Source organism: Pygocentrus nattereri, chromosome 12 (genome assembly GCF_015220715.1).
Source record: "Pygocentrus nattereri isolate fPygNat1 chromosome 12, fPygNat1.pri, whole genome shotgun sequence".
NCBI lineage: Eukaryota > Metazoa > Chordata > Actinopteri > Characiformes > Serrasalmidae > Pygocentrus > Pygocentrus nattereri.
Window position 1 is genome coordinate 33,186,836 of NC_051222.1, and position 17,507 is coordinate 33,204,342.

Here is a 17,507-nt window from a genome sequence, read left to right on the forward strand (position 1 = left end):
TGGAGAAGAAAACGGAATTTTATGGAACAAAAACAATGCTGGATCATTTCTATTGATCTGTTCACCCCCGAGTATTTAGACTACGTTTTTGTGGTGTAAAAAGTAGTTTTCGTATGATGGACACTAAAGGTTGCTCATGGAACGCCCTCTAAATACAATGTTGATCCGACTACATCTGCAAGATTAACAATACTCAATGAAAAAAGTAATGCAATTAATTTTCTTGGTTAAAAATGCATCATTTTCACATGAATTAAATACATTACATCACAGCAGCAACAACACAGTTATTGCCAGTAGTTTGTAAACCAAAAGACGTACTAATATATTGTCTTTATTCAAGTGGAAATTTTGTCGCTGCTGTTGGAGCAAAACCTCATATCTCTTATATATACATATAACTTTACAGGAGAAGGAAAAAAACATACTGTACTTGTATTGTAAGTCAATGGAACCAGAATTTTTTCCTTGTAATTTTGGGCCATTTCTCTTAGTCTGTTCATCATGAAATTTAGACACAATATAAAGGACAGTGGGCATTTTCAAATTATGTAAAAACTGAAAAAAAGGCCAAAAGTGAAGATGTGAAGTTCTGACAGCAGCGATAAACATGTTTGAATCAGTTAAATTCAATGTATCAGTTTTTTCAGCGCTGTCAGCAAATACAGTCTGACAGCCTATTTTCAGGTTTCAGGCTCGGTAGCCACGTTTCCCAGAAGCATTGTCACGGTCAGGTTCTCCAAACAGCACAGAAAGTTCAATGGGACGCTTTCAATCATTTTGCAGTCTTTGTTCTGTGGAGCCTTTGAAAAAAAAAACTGAGGTTCGGTCCACTGAGTATAACTGTCTGAACCCTGTCTGACTGATTTTTACCACTCAAACCGAATTGTTTATCTGTTTTGATTTGTTGTGAAGCTTTGATTTGTGCACTCTTATCGTTGTATGGATATACACAGCCCAATCAAAGGTTTGGGGGAAATGTTTGAATTTCAAATGGCCCAATTTTTTTGAACAGTTTGCAATAACTTAACATAGTAAATAGAAATCTAGAATCTGCGAATGTGTCTACAAAATCAGTAAGAAAGTTCACTGAAATGTTGAGAAATTAAGTTCTGAATTTACATGATTCAAATGTGTTCAATCAACAATTTGCCAAAAACTGAAAACAGGACAAAATAGGGTTGATTATCAAAAAGGATGATAAGTAACTTTTAAAAATTGACAGGTTGCTGCAGTTTTACAGAAAAATTACATATTGTGCCAGAAGGGGGCGACAAAGCCTAAAGCATTTTCCCACTGGAAAACATTTGGCTTTCAAGCTAATTTCTGTTTTCATGATTGAGACAAACCTTTGATGTGCTGTGATGATGTTTCTATTATGTCCTACATGTCTCAGTAGAACTGGAGGTGGAGAAACATCTGGTGCTTGAATCCACTGCACATCTACACCTGATTCAACTCATCAAACCCTTCACGCGTTGAATCTGGTGTGCTGGAGCCTGAAAAACACTTAAATGTGCTGTTGCTTTCTAGGATTTGTGGTCTTAAAATGCCTTCATTTGCCCACAGAATGACCCTGTTTTTCACTCAAAAAGTCTTCATTATGAAGTCTTTGTGCTCATTGTAGCCAGAAACATGGAGGAAATCAATATGCTTTTGGTGTCTTTGGGAAAACTTAGCTTAACCGCTAATATAACAAAAACAGCTGCTGGTCAGAAACATGAAGGAAGACGTTGTTGAGCACATTTGTAAAAATGTACTTTAACCACTAAAGTAACTGCTCACAACAATCAGAAACATCAAGGATATGAGTTACTTGTTGTAGATGTTTGGGGAAAATGTTTTAGTTCTAACATTATGCTTACCGATAATGACCACTACTCCACCTGGAGGTTGTTGTGCATGAAAACCCATTCTGAGCCTTAGCATTTCAGGAATCGTTAATGTCAGAGACGTGGAGGATATCTGGAAATTGTGTGGGAAAACCTACTGTAACCACTGTTATGCTAACCACTAATGGCTGTTAGTCATAAACGTAAAGCATAGAGAATTCTTGTACATGTTTTGGAAAGCTTATACTGACTGCTAATATTAGGTGAATTGCTACCAACCACCAGCTGGAAGCCTGGAGAAGATGAGGGTATTGTTCTGCTAGCTAACCTGACTTTGGTGTCTTCTAACATTTTTCCACCTTATTAAAATGAACATAATGATACCAGTGGTTACAGATGTAAGCAAAAAATGCTGCATTTACAAAAATGAAAAGTTTCCTGAATTCAATTTCTGAAACTGTCTCTGTCTCAACCACGACTGAAGGTTTAAGGCCAGTAAAACCAGAAAAACAGGGATCAAGATTATGTCTGAAGTTCCTGTTACATTTGTCCCAGTTAATATGTAGCTTTTAAGAAGGATTTTAAGACTTGGCATATGGAAAGTTTTTGTTAGCATAAATCAGCTTGGTGCTAATCCTTTTAGCTTCATGTTCAGCAAAGAGTTTTCCTTGCTACAAAGAGTAGGTTTTGTCCATTTTCCTTCCCAATTTATTGCTAAAAGCACATGTGGGAAACTCTTTTAGCTCCAAGCAGATGGGTGGCAAGATCTAAAGACCCTTACATTTTAAAAGCAGTTTAGCCAAAAGAAAAGCATCCAGTTGTTCAGTAAAACAGAATTCTGGTTCACAGTCAGCACTGTGAATCGATTGAGTAGATCTGAAAAGCTCACTGAGGATCACCATGTTAACAGCTAAAGTGTCTGTCGTTTTCTCCTTAATTCTTTATTTATGTGCAAGAGACTCTTAGCATTACCAACACCTCTAAGAATCGATGACGTGTGTAAGGAATCCCGATTTTGTTAACATGATCTCAATCTGCTGCATCTGTGGTGCACAGTGGATCACCATGGACAAAACATTTGACCATGGGTCCTGGAGATCTACCGCCCTGTCGAGTTCAGCTCCAAGCCTAATCTAACACACCTGATCCAGGCAACGAAGGCCTTCAGGGGCATTTGGTTATAAGAGCTGAACTCTCCAGGGTGGTAGATCTCCGGGACCAGGTTTGGGCACCCCTGATTTTGACTGTACGTAGAATACAACAGAAAACATACTGACCCGTGATAGAAGCCAGTGGGCAGTTGCTTCGTCACACCTTATATGCGTGAGCAGATTTTCTGTTCTATTCTCAGTACAGGGACTTTATTGTGTGAAGTAATTATTAGTACAAAGCAGACAGAGACAAGGGTGATAAAGTCTGGAGTCTTTCCTGAAGTGTTTTGCTCTATTTCCATACACAGGATTTCATTGATACTCCGAACACAACTGAACTGTGTTGACAGCCAGTTGGAGTGAGAACCCAACTCTTGACTGTTCATCAGTTTTCATTTTTGCAGTGAAAGTGCCCTTTCTCATTCATTTTTACTGTGTTTTGGTTTTAGTTTTTATGAAAAATTGCCAATAACGTTTTCTAGAAAGGAATAAATGGAGACAGTGATGAATGTACAAACTGTTTTGATTATATTTCCAACGAAAAAAGAATTCCATAAATTAAGTGTTTTTGTTTGTTTGTTTGCTTGTTTTCTACATTTCTATAAACTGACTACCTGTTCCAGTACTGTTTTTAACAAGACCTTGTCCACTTCGCCTCACCGCTTCTCCTCTGAGGAGTCCCTGATGCCACCTTAAAGGCCATTCCAACTTTATGAGCTCAAGTGAAGTGTGTTAGATGAACATAATTATCCATTTTGGAAGGAGAACTCAAGGAGAAATCACTGTAATCTTTTGCATTTCCCTTTTCAAACCCCTACTATAAAAATGTTTATTATACACATTAATCTTTTATAAAAATACTTAGCATTTCAAACTAAAAGTATTTGATTTGCTATGTCCAGACTGGTATTACAAACTACCCCATATGTTATACAAGACTGCTAGGCTTCATTACTGTCCATACTAATTTGCTAGTGAGCATGCTAAAGACTACACAGCATTTATAAAGAATAAAGGCATTACAACAGGGTTTTAAAGCAAAGTTTAATGAGAGACAAAGCAATTAATCACAAACTTGTATGTACATTATGTCTCTATGAAACATTTTGCATTACAAAGTGAGCGTGGCTAGCTGATTAGCTCACAGAGGGTAACTAGAGATATTACAAAGGAGGAGACAGGTCACTGGTTGAAATATGAACAGGAAAGCTTGTAATGCTAAACATGGTGTATGTTTATGGGGAAAGGCCCGCCCTTCTATGAAATTAACCAATCAGCTTGCTGTTTTAAGTCCCAGGTGGAAGAAGCCCCAGAAAAGCTCAAGCGCAGTAGTCAGAACAAGCTAAAAATTAAGCTTTTGTGTGTTTTTGAGCCAAAAGCTGCAAACTATTTATGCTGTTTTTATCAGATTTTATTTCATATACTTTTAAATGTTAATATGGCTTTTGGTTCTGTAGGTCTACTCACAAGTCCCTGGTGGACAAGAGGGTCGCCTCCATGCAAATTAAAATCACAGAGAGGAAAACTGACTGTTGTGTGTGCTTATGCATCAAACAACAGGTCAAAGTATTCAGCCTTCTTGGAGCGAGTGGGCGAGGTTCTGGAAAGAGTCCCGCCTACAGACTCCATTGTCTTACTGGGATACTTCAATGCTCATGTTAGCAATGACTGGGAGACCTGGAGAGGTGTGATTGGGAAGAACGGCCTGCCCGATCTAAACCCGAATGGTGAATTGTTATTGGACTTCTGTGCCAGGCATGGATTTTCCATAACGAACACCAAGTTCGAACACAAGGATGTTCATAAGTGTACATGGTACCAGAGCTCCTCAGGTCAGCGGTCAATGATCGACTTTGTTGTCGTTTCATCTGAGTTGGGACCGTATGTTCTGGATGATATAGGTGAAGAGAGGTGCTGAGCTGTCAACTGATCACCATCTAGTGGTGAGTTGGATCAGTAGGCCCAAGTTAATAGTGACGGTGTGCTGAGAACAACTGTCGGAGGCCCCTGTCTCACCTCCGGGAGAGCTTTTCTCATGTCCCCGAGTAGGTAGGGGACAATGGACCCTGTTCAAAAGCTTGTGGGTGCCTGTCAGGGCGGTAACCCAAGAACCTCCTGGTGGACACCGGTGGTGAGGGAAGCTGTCAAGCTGAAGAAAGAGGCCTTTAGGGACTGGATGGCCTGAAGGACTCCCGACTCAGCAGATAGGTACCGACAGGCAAAAAATGTGGCAGCAACAATGGTGGCAGAAGCAAAATCCAGGGCATGGGAGGAGTTTGGTGATGTCATGGAAAAAGACTTTTAGTTGGCCTCAAAGAGGTTCTGTACAACTGTCCGGCAACTCAGGAGCAGTCGGGGTGTCTGTGCCCAAGCTATATTCGCCAAGGGTGGAGAAACTCTGACTTCAAATGAGGATATTGTCGGTCGGTGGAAGGAACACTTTGAGGAACTCCTTAATCTGGGAGACATGCCTCCTTCACAGGAGTCAGGGCCAGAGGCTTCAGGCATACCAAGCTCCATTTCCCTGGTGGAGGTCACTGAGGTAGTTGGCAAGCTCTTCAGTGGCAAGGCACCTGGGGTGGATGAGATTCATCCAGAGATGCTTAAGGCTCTGGATATTGTGGGGCTGTCGTGGCTACCACACCTCTGCAATATTGCATTGACCTTGGGAACAGTACCCTTGGACTGGCAGACCGGGGTGGTGGTCCCTATTTTTAAGAAAGGGGACCACTATCAGGGTATCACACTGCTCAGCCTCCCTGGGAAAGTCTATGCCAAGGTGCTGGAAAGGAGACTTTGACCAATAGTTGAACCTCAGATTGAGGAGGAACAATGCAGATTCCATCCTGACCGTGGAACAATGAACCAGCTTTTCACCCTTTCACGGATTGTTGAGGGGGGCATGGGAGTTTGTTGTGTTTTTTGGATTTGGAGAAGGCTTACGACTGTGTTCTCCAAGATATCTTGTGCAAGGTCCTCCGGCCAGAGGGTGGCATCTCTGCTATTTGCATATTATTTAATTTACGGCATTTAGCAGACACTCTTATCCAGAGCAACTTACAATTTGATCAATTTATGCACATAGGCCAAGGTGGTGTTAGGAGTCTTGCCCAAGGGCTTTTATTGTTATAGTGTAAGTTGCTTGCCCTGGTGGTGCAGAAGGTAGAGGTGTTAACCAATACACTATACCAACCACGCATGTGATGTTGTTTGTTGCTGAGTGTAATGGCACCAGTAATGTGGCCACTGTACCGGACTGTAGCAGTGAAGAGGGAGTTGAGCCATAAGGTCGAAGCTCTCTGTTTACCGTTCAATCTACATCCCAACCCTCACCTATGGCTATGAACTGTGGGTAATGACCGAAAGAATGAGATTGCGAATACAAGTGGCGGAAATTTGCTTTCTTTGCAGGGTGGCGGGCTACACTCTATTTGATAGGGTGAGGAGCTCAGCCATCTAGGAGGAGCTTGGACTAGAGCTGCTACTCCTCCACATTGAGAAGAGCCAGCTGAGGTGGTTCGGGCATCTGATCCAGATGCCCCCTGGATGTCTCCCAGTGGGAATTACCAGGCACAGCCTACCTGGATAAGACCCCGGAGTCGACCTGGAGGGATTATATCTCCAAGTTGGCCTGGGAGTGGCTTGAGGTCCCCGGGAATGAGCTGGAGGAAGTTGCAGGGGACAGGGTCATCTGGGATTCTTTGCTGTCCCAACTGCTACCGCAACCCTATCTGGACTAAGCGGTTAACACAGATGATGATGATGTTCTTGTTTTAAAACATTCAGTTATAAAAAGGTACAAATACGAACTTTTAATGTGCAAAAACTTAATGTTCACAAGCAGACCTTAAAACCACTGTTGTACCTTTGAGGGAACATTTACATTGTTTGTGCCTTGATGAACCAAAAATGTACCTGCATGATACTGTTATTTCTAACAGTGTAGTATTGGGTTGAAGTTGGTGAGGGCATGTTGAAATAACTGCATTTTAGTTAATGTCTCTGAAATGATTTAAATCTATGATATAGCACATCATTTTAAAGCATGATCACAATTTTATTTGTAATCACATTTTTAAAGCATGATCATCATGTTTTCCCTATGTGATTCCTTTTTTAAGTGATAGCGCATTTTTCCATACATTTTTTTCATATGATAGCCCAATTTTTCCACATGTGATCATGCATTTTTTCCATGTGATGACACATTTTCCCATGCGTTTCCCATGATCTTTGATCATGTTTTTCCATGTGTCTAAAAAATAATGACTGAAAAGAAGTGATAATCCACATGACATTTTTGTGTTGTAAAGGCTGTTCGCCCCTGATTATGTTGGCAGGTAATTTAATATGCAAAGCCTTCAGTTCAGCTCCTGAAGTCCTAACCAATGAGAGAGCAGGCCTGGCTGTATCTACCTGGATACCACAGAGAAAAATAATGCTTATTGAATCACTTTTATGTGGCATTTCAAGAATTTAACCACTGTGTTACCAATCATAATTTAACAATGCAATTAGCACAACAGGTGTATTTCAAACACAACAAGTGAGATGACTGTACTGAACAAAATGAGTGTGTGAGACATTTTATCTGTGGTGGGACTGGTTCCAGTACTGAGAGGAATTTCAAAGGGGGTTCACATCACACACACACACACACACACACACACACACACACACACACAGTGTCAGTGCAGAAGCTCTCAGGCTCCAGCCGCCTGTCTCAGCCATGCCTGCTACCGGAGCAACTGAGTTGAGTGTAAACACCACTTTCTGCATGTTTCTGTGTGTGTGTGTCTGTGTGTGTAACAGGTTATTGTTTGTAATTCTGTAATGACTTTATTCACTTTAGATTTACAGGACAATGTACAACAGGAAACAGTTCAGCATAGATGTTAGCTTAGCTGCCTTGCCTAATCTCAGCCATAGACCAGGTTTTCTTCTGTTCAGTAACTACTGTAACTGATTCAGTAACTAGTACAATGATCCAGTAACTAGTATAAATGATTCTGTAAGTACTATAAATGATTTACTAGCTACTGTATATGATTCAATAGCTACTGCAAATTATTCAGTAAGTACTATAAATGTTTCAGTAACTTTTATAAATGATCCAGTGACTACTATAAAAGATTCAGTAACTATTAGAAATGATACAGTAACTACTATAAATGATTCAGAAAATTATCATTACTGTTGCAGTAATAGTAACATTCATTATCAGCTGTGTGTTATTTTTTAGCTGTTATAAGTTGTTTAGTATCTACTTTGAGAGTAATGTATAGGTTCTGTAGTTGAGAGTGTGGGACTAAACTGTGGTACCACATACAGGCTCAGAAAGGTAATATACATGTATGTATGCGTGTGTCTGTGTTGGTTAGTGTGTCTGGGCAGGTTAATCTTCACAGTAAACACGGCTGTATTCTGTGCTAAAAACAGACTAGTGTCACATGAAGAAACAGGAGACGGCACAGGAGCGTGTGTGTGTGTGTGTGTGCTTGTTGGGGGGGGGGGGGGGGGGGGGGTTCACTAATGGCCAAATACTATTTGGTATTTGCTTGCAGAGATGTATAATTTAGCTTGTGTTAAATTGCATTTTTCGTTTTTGACATAATTTAAAATTCCAGCAGTCCTTTACATTGAGTCAAAATTTTATGATGAATGGTTAAACAGAAACAGTCTAAGATTACGTGGAATTAATCATTTCTTCTTTAGTTTCCATTAACAGTTAAGAATGTGTTTCCTTCTCCTGTCATTTCTGATTGTAGCAATTTACAGCAGGCATAACATTATGGGTGGCACGGTGGCGCAGTGGGTAGCACTGTCGCCTCACAGCGAGGAGGGCCTGGGATCGATTCCCCTGCTGGTTGACCTCTCTGGAGTTTGCATGTTCTCCCTGTGTCTGTGTGGGTTTCCTCCCACAGTCCAGAGACATGCAGTCAGGCCAATTGGTTATGTTAAATTGCCCCTGTGTGTGAGTGACTGTCTGTCTGCCCTGCAATGGACTGGCGACCTGTCCAGGGTGTATCCTGCCTTCTGCCCAATGACTGCTGGGACAGACTCCTGCACCCTCCCGCGACCCTGACGGAGAAGTGGCTTAGAAGATGGATGGAGGCATAACATTATGACCACCTCCTTGTTTCTATGTTCATTGTCCATTTTCTCAGCTCCACTTACTGTATAGGAGCACTTTGTAGTTCTACAGTTACAGACTGTAGTCCATCTGTTTCTCTGCTACATTGTTAGCCCCCTTTTACCCTGTTCTTCAGTGGTCAGGACCCCCATGGACCTTCACAGAGCAGGTACTAATTGGGTGGTGGATCATTCTCAGCACTGCAGTAACTCTGAGGTGGTGGTGGTGTGTTAGTGTGTGTTGTGCTGGATCAGACACAGCAGTGCTGCTGGAGTTTCAGCATCAGCAAAAGAATTGTGTATTAGGAGCTTTACAAATTGTAGTGTAAAGCACTCTGTCACTGGACTCTGGAGCTGTGGAAATGTGTTCTGTGGAGTGACACCTCATGCTTCTCTCTCTGTCAGTCTGATGGATGAGTCTTGCCAGGAGAACATTACCTGCCTGACTGTATTGTACCAGCTGTAAAGTTTGGTAGAGGGGGGATAATGCTATGTCCATAATGCTATGGGGTAGTTTCCAGGGGTTTGCTTAGGCCTCTTAGTTCCAGTGAAGAGAAATCTTAATGCTTCAGCAGTCCAAGACATTTTGGACAATTCTATGCATCCAAATGTGTGGGAAGAACAGGGAAGAACCTTTTCTGTCGCAGCGTGACTGAGCCCCAGTGTACCAAGCAGCTCCATGAAGACATGGCTGGGTGAGTTTGGAAGAACTTGCCCTCACAGACTGGCCCTCACAAAACCTCATCATCAAACACCTTTTGCACGATCTAGAATGGAGTTTGTGAGCAGGCCCTCTCGTCCAACATTACGGTCTGACCTTACAAAGGCTCTTCTGGATGATAGGACAGACATTCCCACAGACACTCCAAAGTCTTGTAGAAAGTTTCCCAGAAGGGCTCCTAAGTGGCACAACCATCTAAGCATTGGCCCTATCAAGTCAAGTCAAGAGGCTTTTATTGTCATGGAACAACACGGTGCAACAAGGAACAAAAAGTATAAAGTGCGAACGTGCAGACATTGTGTGCAAACAAAAATTAAACTAGACACAATAAATACAATACATTAAACAGACACTAGACACAGTAAACAGACAGGACATGAGGTTGTGGAATAAGGTGCAGAGATATTTAACATGCTGTGATCTGTGAGTCAGACAGTCAGATGACAGACATAAACACAGCAGTTACTGAGGTAGAAGAACCAGAGTAAAACAGTGAAAACACAGTGTAGCAGCAATGATCCAGATAGTGCAAGTAGAGCATCAAAAGAGTTGTGTTTGTGGAGGGGGGGGGTGTTTAGCTCAGTCTTTGTGAATTTAAAAATCTGATTGCTTGAGGAATAAAGCTGTTGCAGAGTCTGGCAGTGATGGTACGGATGCTCCAGTACCTTCTGCCAGAAGGCAGCAGTGAAAAAAGTCAGTGTGAAGGATGGATGGGGTCGTCCACAATGCTAGTGACTTTCTGAATACAACGTGTGGTGTTGATGTCCATGATAGAGGGGAGAGAGACCCCAATGATCTTCTCAGTTGTCCTCAGTATACACTGCAGGGTCTTGTGGTCTGAGGCGGTGCAATTCCCAAACCAAGCGATGATGCAGCTGCTCAGGATGCTCTCCACAGTCCCCCTGCAGAACATGGTGAGAATGGGAAGGGGGAGATGAGCCTTCTTCAGTCTCTGCAGGAAGTAGAGGCGCTGCTGGGCTCTCTTGGCTATTGAGGTAGTGTTGAGGGACCAGGTGATATTATCTGTGATGTAGACACCGAGGAACTTGGTGCTCCTGACGATTTCCACAGCAGAGCCAGTGATGTTCAGTGGGGGGTGGTCACCTCGCACTCTTCAGAAGTCAACAACCATCTCCTTAGTTTTGTCGCCATTCAGAGACAGGTTGTTGGTTCTGCACCAGTCTGTTAGCCACTGCACCTCCTCTCTGTATGCTGACGCATTGTTCTTGCTGATCAGACCCACCAAAGTGTCATCAGCAAAGTTGATGATGTGGTTTGAGCTGTACTTTGCAGTACAGTTGTGAGTCAGTAGAGTGAACAGCAGTGGACTGAGCACACAGCCCTGAGGGGCACTGGTGCTCAGTATGGTGGCGCTGGAGATGTTATTTCCTATCCTGACTAACTGAGGTTTCTCAGATAGGAAATCCAGGATCCAGTTACAGTGGGAGGTGTTCAGACCCAGCAGGCTCTGAGCACTCTTACTGGTATGCTGTCAGATCCGGGTGCCTTTTGTGGATTGACTCTGTGTAGAGTTCTCCGCACATCAGCATTGGACAGACACAGTACCTGTTCACTTGGAGGTGTGGTTTTCCTCAACATTGTGCCGTTCTGTGCCTCAAACAAAGCATAGAAGTTATTAAGCATGTCTGAATGGAAGGCATCACTGTCACAAGCAGGTGGAGGTGACTTGTAGTAGGTGATGGTCTGGATGCCCTTCCACATGTGCCGTGTGTCAGCACTGTTTTGAAAATGATCATGGATTTTCTTTGAGTAGGCATGCGTAGCCTCTTTGATGGCCTGGGAGAGCTTGGCTCTTGCCACCTTGAGGCTTGCTTTGTCCCTTTCACTTGAAAGCCTTGCCATGGGTTCTCAGCAGCATGCGCACCTCTGCAGTCATCCATGGTTTTCTGGTTGGGGTGAGTTGTGATGAGTTTGGAGACATTAACATCATCAATGCACTTGCTGATGTAGCCAGTCACTGATTCTGTGTACTCCTCCAGGTTGATGGAGTCACCGGTAGTAGCTGCTACTCTGAACATCTCCCAGTGCTCAAAACAGTCCTGAAGAGCAGAGATATTCATTCAGTGTAGCATTGCATTAGCACTGGGAGCTATATACACTGCTATTATATACAGCGAACTCAGCTCTCTAGGCAAATAAAATGGTCAATCGCAAACTCCATCAGCGGTGAGCAGTGACTTGAGAATAGCGCTGCGTTTTTACACCATTCAGTGTTGATGTAAACATACAGTCCCCCTCCTCGAGTCTCACCACACAGCTCAGCATCTCTGTCCGCATGGAAGCACAACAGGCCATTGAGCTGAACGGCTAAGTCCAGAGTGGAGCTCGTCATCCACGTCTCCATAAAAACGAAAAAACAGCAGTCCCTGAACTCACGCTGGGTAGCCTGCTGAATCCAGAGGTAGTCCAGTTTATTCTCCAAGGAACAAACTTTAGAGAGAAGGAGTGATGGGCCGGCTGGTTGTGTGGGGTTAGCCATTAGCCTAGCATGCACGCCAGCTCATTTGCCTCACTTCTGCCTCCTCCCGCATCACGCAGCGCTGGGGACCGTTGCAGGCCTAGTTTGCGCAGCTCTTCCCGCAGTTTGCTTGGAAGCAGAGATTGTGACTGATTTCTCAGCTGTAGCAGGCTCTGGTGATGGTAGATGATGGTGCTGGTTGAAACAGTCATATCTATTTTATGTCAGGGTACACAACAGACAGTAAACAAAAATAGCAAAAAAGCACCATTATTATTCCCAAAGTGGCCGCTGCAGCTACTTGCCACGCCACCAGAAGTAGAACGGAATTATCATCGGGAGATTGCGAGTTCGATCCCTGGTGATGCTATAGCCATCCATAGCCAGGAGTTCAAGAGAGCACAATTGGCCTCGCTCTTTCTGGGTGGGGAGGATGGCCCCCCTTTTCGCCCCCATCACTCAACGCGATGCTGGTCAGTGCAGGCATGTGGTAGCTGAAGTAACAGATCTGGTGGTTGCCACTTTCCTCTGAGAGCGTTCGGCTGTTGAATGACGTTGCATTAGCGGCAGTTTGAAAAGAATTGGTGGCTGGTTTCGCAAGTCTAGGAGGAAGCCTGTGCTAGCCTTCACCCTCCTAGCATTGATGGCATTGTATTATTGGGGGAGTCCTAACTAGAATTGGAGGGAGGTGGGATTGGAGGGAGGTGGAATTGGAGACAATTAAATTAAATGGGTAAAAGTCCAAAAAAAAAAAAAAAACTTTTCCAGAAGAATGGAAGCTGTTCCAACTGCAAAGGGGGACCAACTCCATATTAATGCCTATGGATTTAGAATGGGATTCATAAAAGTTCCTGTCGGTATAATGTGAAGGTATCCCAATACTTTTGTACATATAGTGTATATTAAAGCCTGTCACAATATGTAATGTGAACCATTGTTACCTTAGTTGTAGCTATTGGAATCTCTTATGGTTAATTTATTGTCATTTGACTATATGTATGTGTATTTATTTCTCTGTTTAACCCCATACATGACCAGTTTTATTACTTCTATATCCTAAGAGGAGCTCAGCCAGTTTGCATTGACGTCCCTGTAGTTGCTGAATAATAAACCTTCATATCGTTGTTGTCAAAAGAAAACCTTGTATCTTCATTTTTGTTGTTGTTCAGTTTTTGTCATAATTTGAAAATACTTGTTGCCATTTACATTGTTTGTAAAGTTCATAATGAATTGACCAAAAGAAACAATCCAAAATGACTTGGGAAAAAGTCTGGTTCCATTGACTTACATTAAAAGTAAAGCAGATTTGTAAAGTTACTATTTTGAAGATATGAGGTTTTGTTCCGACAACAGCGATATGTAGTAAGTGTGGGATGTTAAGGTTTTAATATCCTTGTAGAGACTTACCATATGCACATGGATAGTAAAATGCCAAAACAATAAGTTCTTCAGGAGGAAAAAAAATTTCCCCCAAAATTGGCAGCTGTTATTAGAAAAAGTGAGAGACTAAAGCTGATTTTTTTTTGTTTGTTGTGTGTTTATGTTCTGTTTACAGTCAAAAGGCAGAGGATTTCTCAACAGCTATACTGAAGCAAAAGAGCCGGCCAAATAGGCTGATAGTGGACGAGGCTAACAATGAGGACAACAGCATCGTGTGCCTGTCTCAGGTATGTGTGATCGAAAGAGAGAGAGAGAGAGAGAGAGAGAGAGAGAGAGAGAGAGAGAGAGAGAGAGACTAAGCATCTTATGTTGATGTTGGAAGGCTTTAGGATAAAATGTGTTATTCAAACAAAGTTAATTTAACATTATTTGATGAAATCACTGCATTGGATTGATTTCATTCAGATTCAAATCTTGCCCACTGTAATGAAATACATTACTGTAGTGTATTTACGGCTTTACCACTTTTAGCATTTTACAAGCTTCAAATCGAACAATCAATTCCATGATCAAGTACTTGAATACAAAAATGTCATAATTAGCCATAATTTTGAGTACAGTCATATGCAAAAGCTAGAACACCCCTGGTTTCTAAGTGAAAGTAAGTTAACATACCTACGTCAGAGTATTCTTTCTGTAAATTTTAGTGAACACACACACATACACACACATTTTCTAAGCCGCTTTTTCCTCAGGGTCACGGAGAATTGTAGAGTAGTTTTAGTTTTAGGTCTTTGTCAGAAGTACCACAAAATTAAAAGTGCTCTCCAGTCAGTGCATCACTCAAAAGTCTCTAAAATAATTTAAGCTAAAAAAGAAAATAAAAACAGCATTCCAGCAAACACACACCAGTATGGACATCTACAGACATGCATATTTTCTGTCATTGCATCGATCCTTTTTTTTTGCAGCACTGAGGTTTGTTATTGCAGTTGGATAAAAACTATGTTTGAGTCTTTTTGTCCTTGCATTAATTGATCTGTACCGTCTGCCTGAAGGCAACAGCTCAAACAGGTAATGACCGGGATGCTAGGTGTCCTTTATAATGTTCTGGGCTTTTTTTAGACAACGAGAACTGTGTAGTTCTTCCGGTGTGGGAAGAGGGCAGCTAACAATCTTGTTGATGACCCTCTGGAGTGCTTTCCTCTGAGCCACTGTGCAGCTGGTGTACCATACGCACATGCAGTATGTTAATATGCTGTCAATGGAGGTACGGTAAAAGGTCTCCAGCTGTCTTTGTGTGATGTTGTTCCTCCTGAGTGTTCTCAGGAAGTACAGTCTCTGCCAGGCCTTTTTTTAGCAGCTCAGAGGTGTTCACACTCCAGGGTAGACTCTCCTCGATGTGGACTCCCAAGCAGCGGAAGTCTGCCACCTTCTCCACACAGTCCCCGTTGATGATTAATTGTGAAATCTGTGTTTTCTTTCTCCTGTAATCTATGAGTTCTTTGGTCTTTGAGGTGTTGAGGAGCAGGTTGTTTGCCCTGCACCATATTGATAGCCGCTCCACCTCATCTCTGTAGGCAAACTCATCCCCCCTCCTTGGAGATGAGCCCCACCACTGTGGTGTCATCTGCAAACTTCACCATGGTGTTGCTGTGATGAACAGGGGAGCAGTCATGTGTGTAGAGGGAGTAGAGCAAGGGGCTCAGCACACAGCCCTGGGGAGAGCCGGTACTGAGGCTTAGGGCTGTAGATGTGTAGTGGCCCACTCTGACCCTCTGTCTGTGATCAGAAAGGAAGCTATTGATGCACATGCAGGTAGTGTGTGGAAGCCCCAAGCCCCCCAGTTTGACCACTAGTTTGTGAAGGAGGATGGTATTGAATGCAGAGCTATAATCCACAAAGAGCATCCGCACATAGCTCCCCTGCTGCTCCAGGTGTGAAAGTGCAATCTGGAGTGCTATAGCCATGGCGTCCTCTGTGGATCGGTTCACTCTGTATACAAACTGGTGAGAGTCAAACCTGCGGGGCAGGGCTGCTGTGATGTGGCTATGGACCAGTTTTTCAAAGCATTTCATCATCACTGGGGTGAGTGCCACTGGCCAGTAATCATTGAGGCTGGAAATATGGGGTTTCTTAGGCAGGGGGACTATGGTTGAGGATTTCAGGCATGGTGGGACAGTGGACTGTTTCAGGGACTGGTTGAAGATCTTTGTACAGATTCAAAGATTGGTCAGATACTGAGCTCCCTGCCACACCTACCTGCTGTTGTTACTACTCAGGTGGTCCTCTGTCCTCCTCCTGTAGTCTGCCTTGGCCTCTCTAATGCCCCTCTTTAGATTGGCTTGGGCTGTGCTGTAGAGGTCTTTGTTACCAGACCTCCAGGTGGTGTTCCTCTCTTTTAGCAGCTGCTGGACCCCCCATGTCATTCAGGGCTTCTGGTTGGGGTATACCCTGATGCATTTTTCCACTGTGACAGTGTCTGTGCAGTTCTTAATATAGCACAGAACACTGTCTGTGAACACCTCCAGGTCCTGGTGTTCGAAGACCTCCCAGTTGGTCCTCTCAAAGCAGTCCTGCAGCTGGTGGGTGGCACCCTCTGGCCGTATGGTAACAGTCTTAGTGATGACGGAAGCGGTTTTCCTGAGAGTGGTATATGCAGGGATTAAAAGCAATGACAAGTGGTCAGACTGGCCCAGGCATGGTAATGGTCTGGCCCTGTAGCCCAGTTTGATGTTAGAATTGACCTTGTCCAGGGTGGTTTTCCCATTGTAGCACACTTGACATGCTCATGGAAGTTGGGGAGTACTAGCTTTATGTCCGCATGATTGAAATCTCCTGCTATGATATTCACAAAGTCAGGATACATGCTCTGATTGTTGGTAATGCTTGCATGCAAAAGTCCAATAGCTGAGCAAGCATTAGCATCCGGTGGAATGTAAATGGCCATTATCATGATCACAGTGAATTCTCTTGGGAGATAAATGGGTCTGCATTTAACAGTCAGATATTCTAAATGTGAAGAGCAGTGACCGTCTACAGTCACTGTGTTGGTACACCAGCTGTTGTTCAAATAAACACACAGCCCCCCTCCTTTGCTCTTACCGGAGTCTGCTGTTCTGTCATGATGCTGTGTAGTGCAGCCTGCTAGCTCAATGGCAGAATCTTGAATGGATTGGTGAAGCCAGGTCTCCGTAATAAGCAGAATGCACGCATCCTTCACGGTGTTACTTGCTGCTGTCTGTAGCCTCAATTCATCTATTTTGTTTGCGAGAGATCTGGCATTCGTGAGAAATAGGCTGGGAAGCAATGGTTTGAATAGCCTGGCTAGCCCACCAGCCCTGCAGCCTCGCTTCTGCCTCCTTTCTCTATGCCGCCTGTGCCTCCTCCCTGCTGGGATGGTAATCTATGGAGAGCCGGGCCTTCTCGCTAACTCCATTGGAATCTCGTGTGTGCAGAGAAACTCGCGTGTTACACGCCATTGGTTACATAATCGGATCTTAAGGAGATCATGCCGGCTGTAGGTGTTTTTTGCCTGACAGAAAGTACACAATACAAGAGACGTCACATACAAGAACAGCCAAACATGGCACCGACCGGGTAGACACTGAGGCGCTGCAACTGTGTGCGCCATTACTCCTACATTACTTTTTTCTTATATGTAAAATTCAGCAAATAAACAGTAATTGTGTATTATAATGTGCAGTGGTGTGTACCTGTAGAGGATGTGTAACATATTTTCATGTCATTTTACTAGAAGTGCAAAACTTGTATGTTCACTTCTGCAGTATTACAGGCAAGCAACAGTCAGG

At 43.2% G+C, this 17,507-nt stretch overlaps 1 protein-coding gene across 1 annotated transcript in view; it reads left to right on the forward strand.

Annotated features, from left to right (window-relative positions):
- The first annotated feature begins 7,658 nt into the window (after positions 1-7,658).
- The window catches only part of zgc:136908, a 29,040-nt gene continuing 19,191 nt past the window's right edge, over positions 7,659-17,507 (forward strand). The window contains exons 1-2 of the mRNA XM_017722165.2: positions 7,659-7,735; positions 13,871-13,982. Of these exons, the coding sequence (XP_017577654.1) occupies positions 7,713-7,735; positions 13,871-13,982 (135 nt within the window). The 5' untranslated portion in view covers positions 7,659-7,712. The remainder of the gene's footprint in view (positions 7,736-13,870; positions 13,983-17,507) is intronic.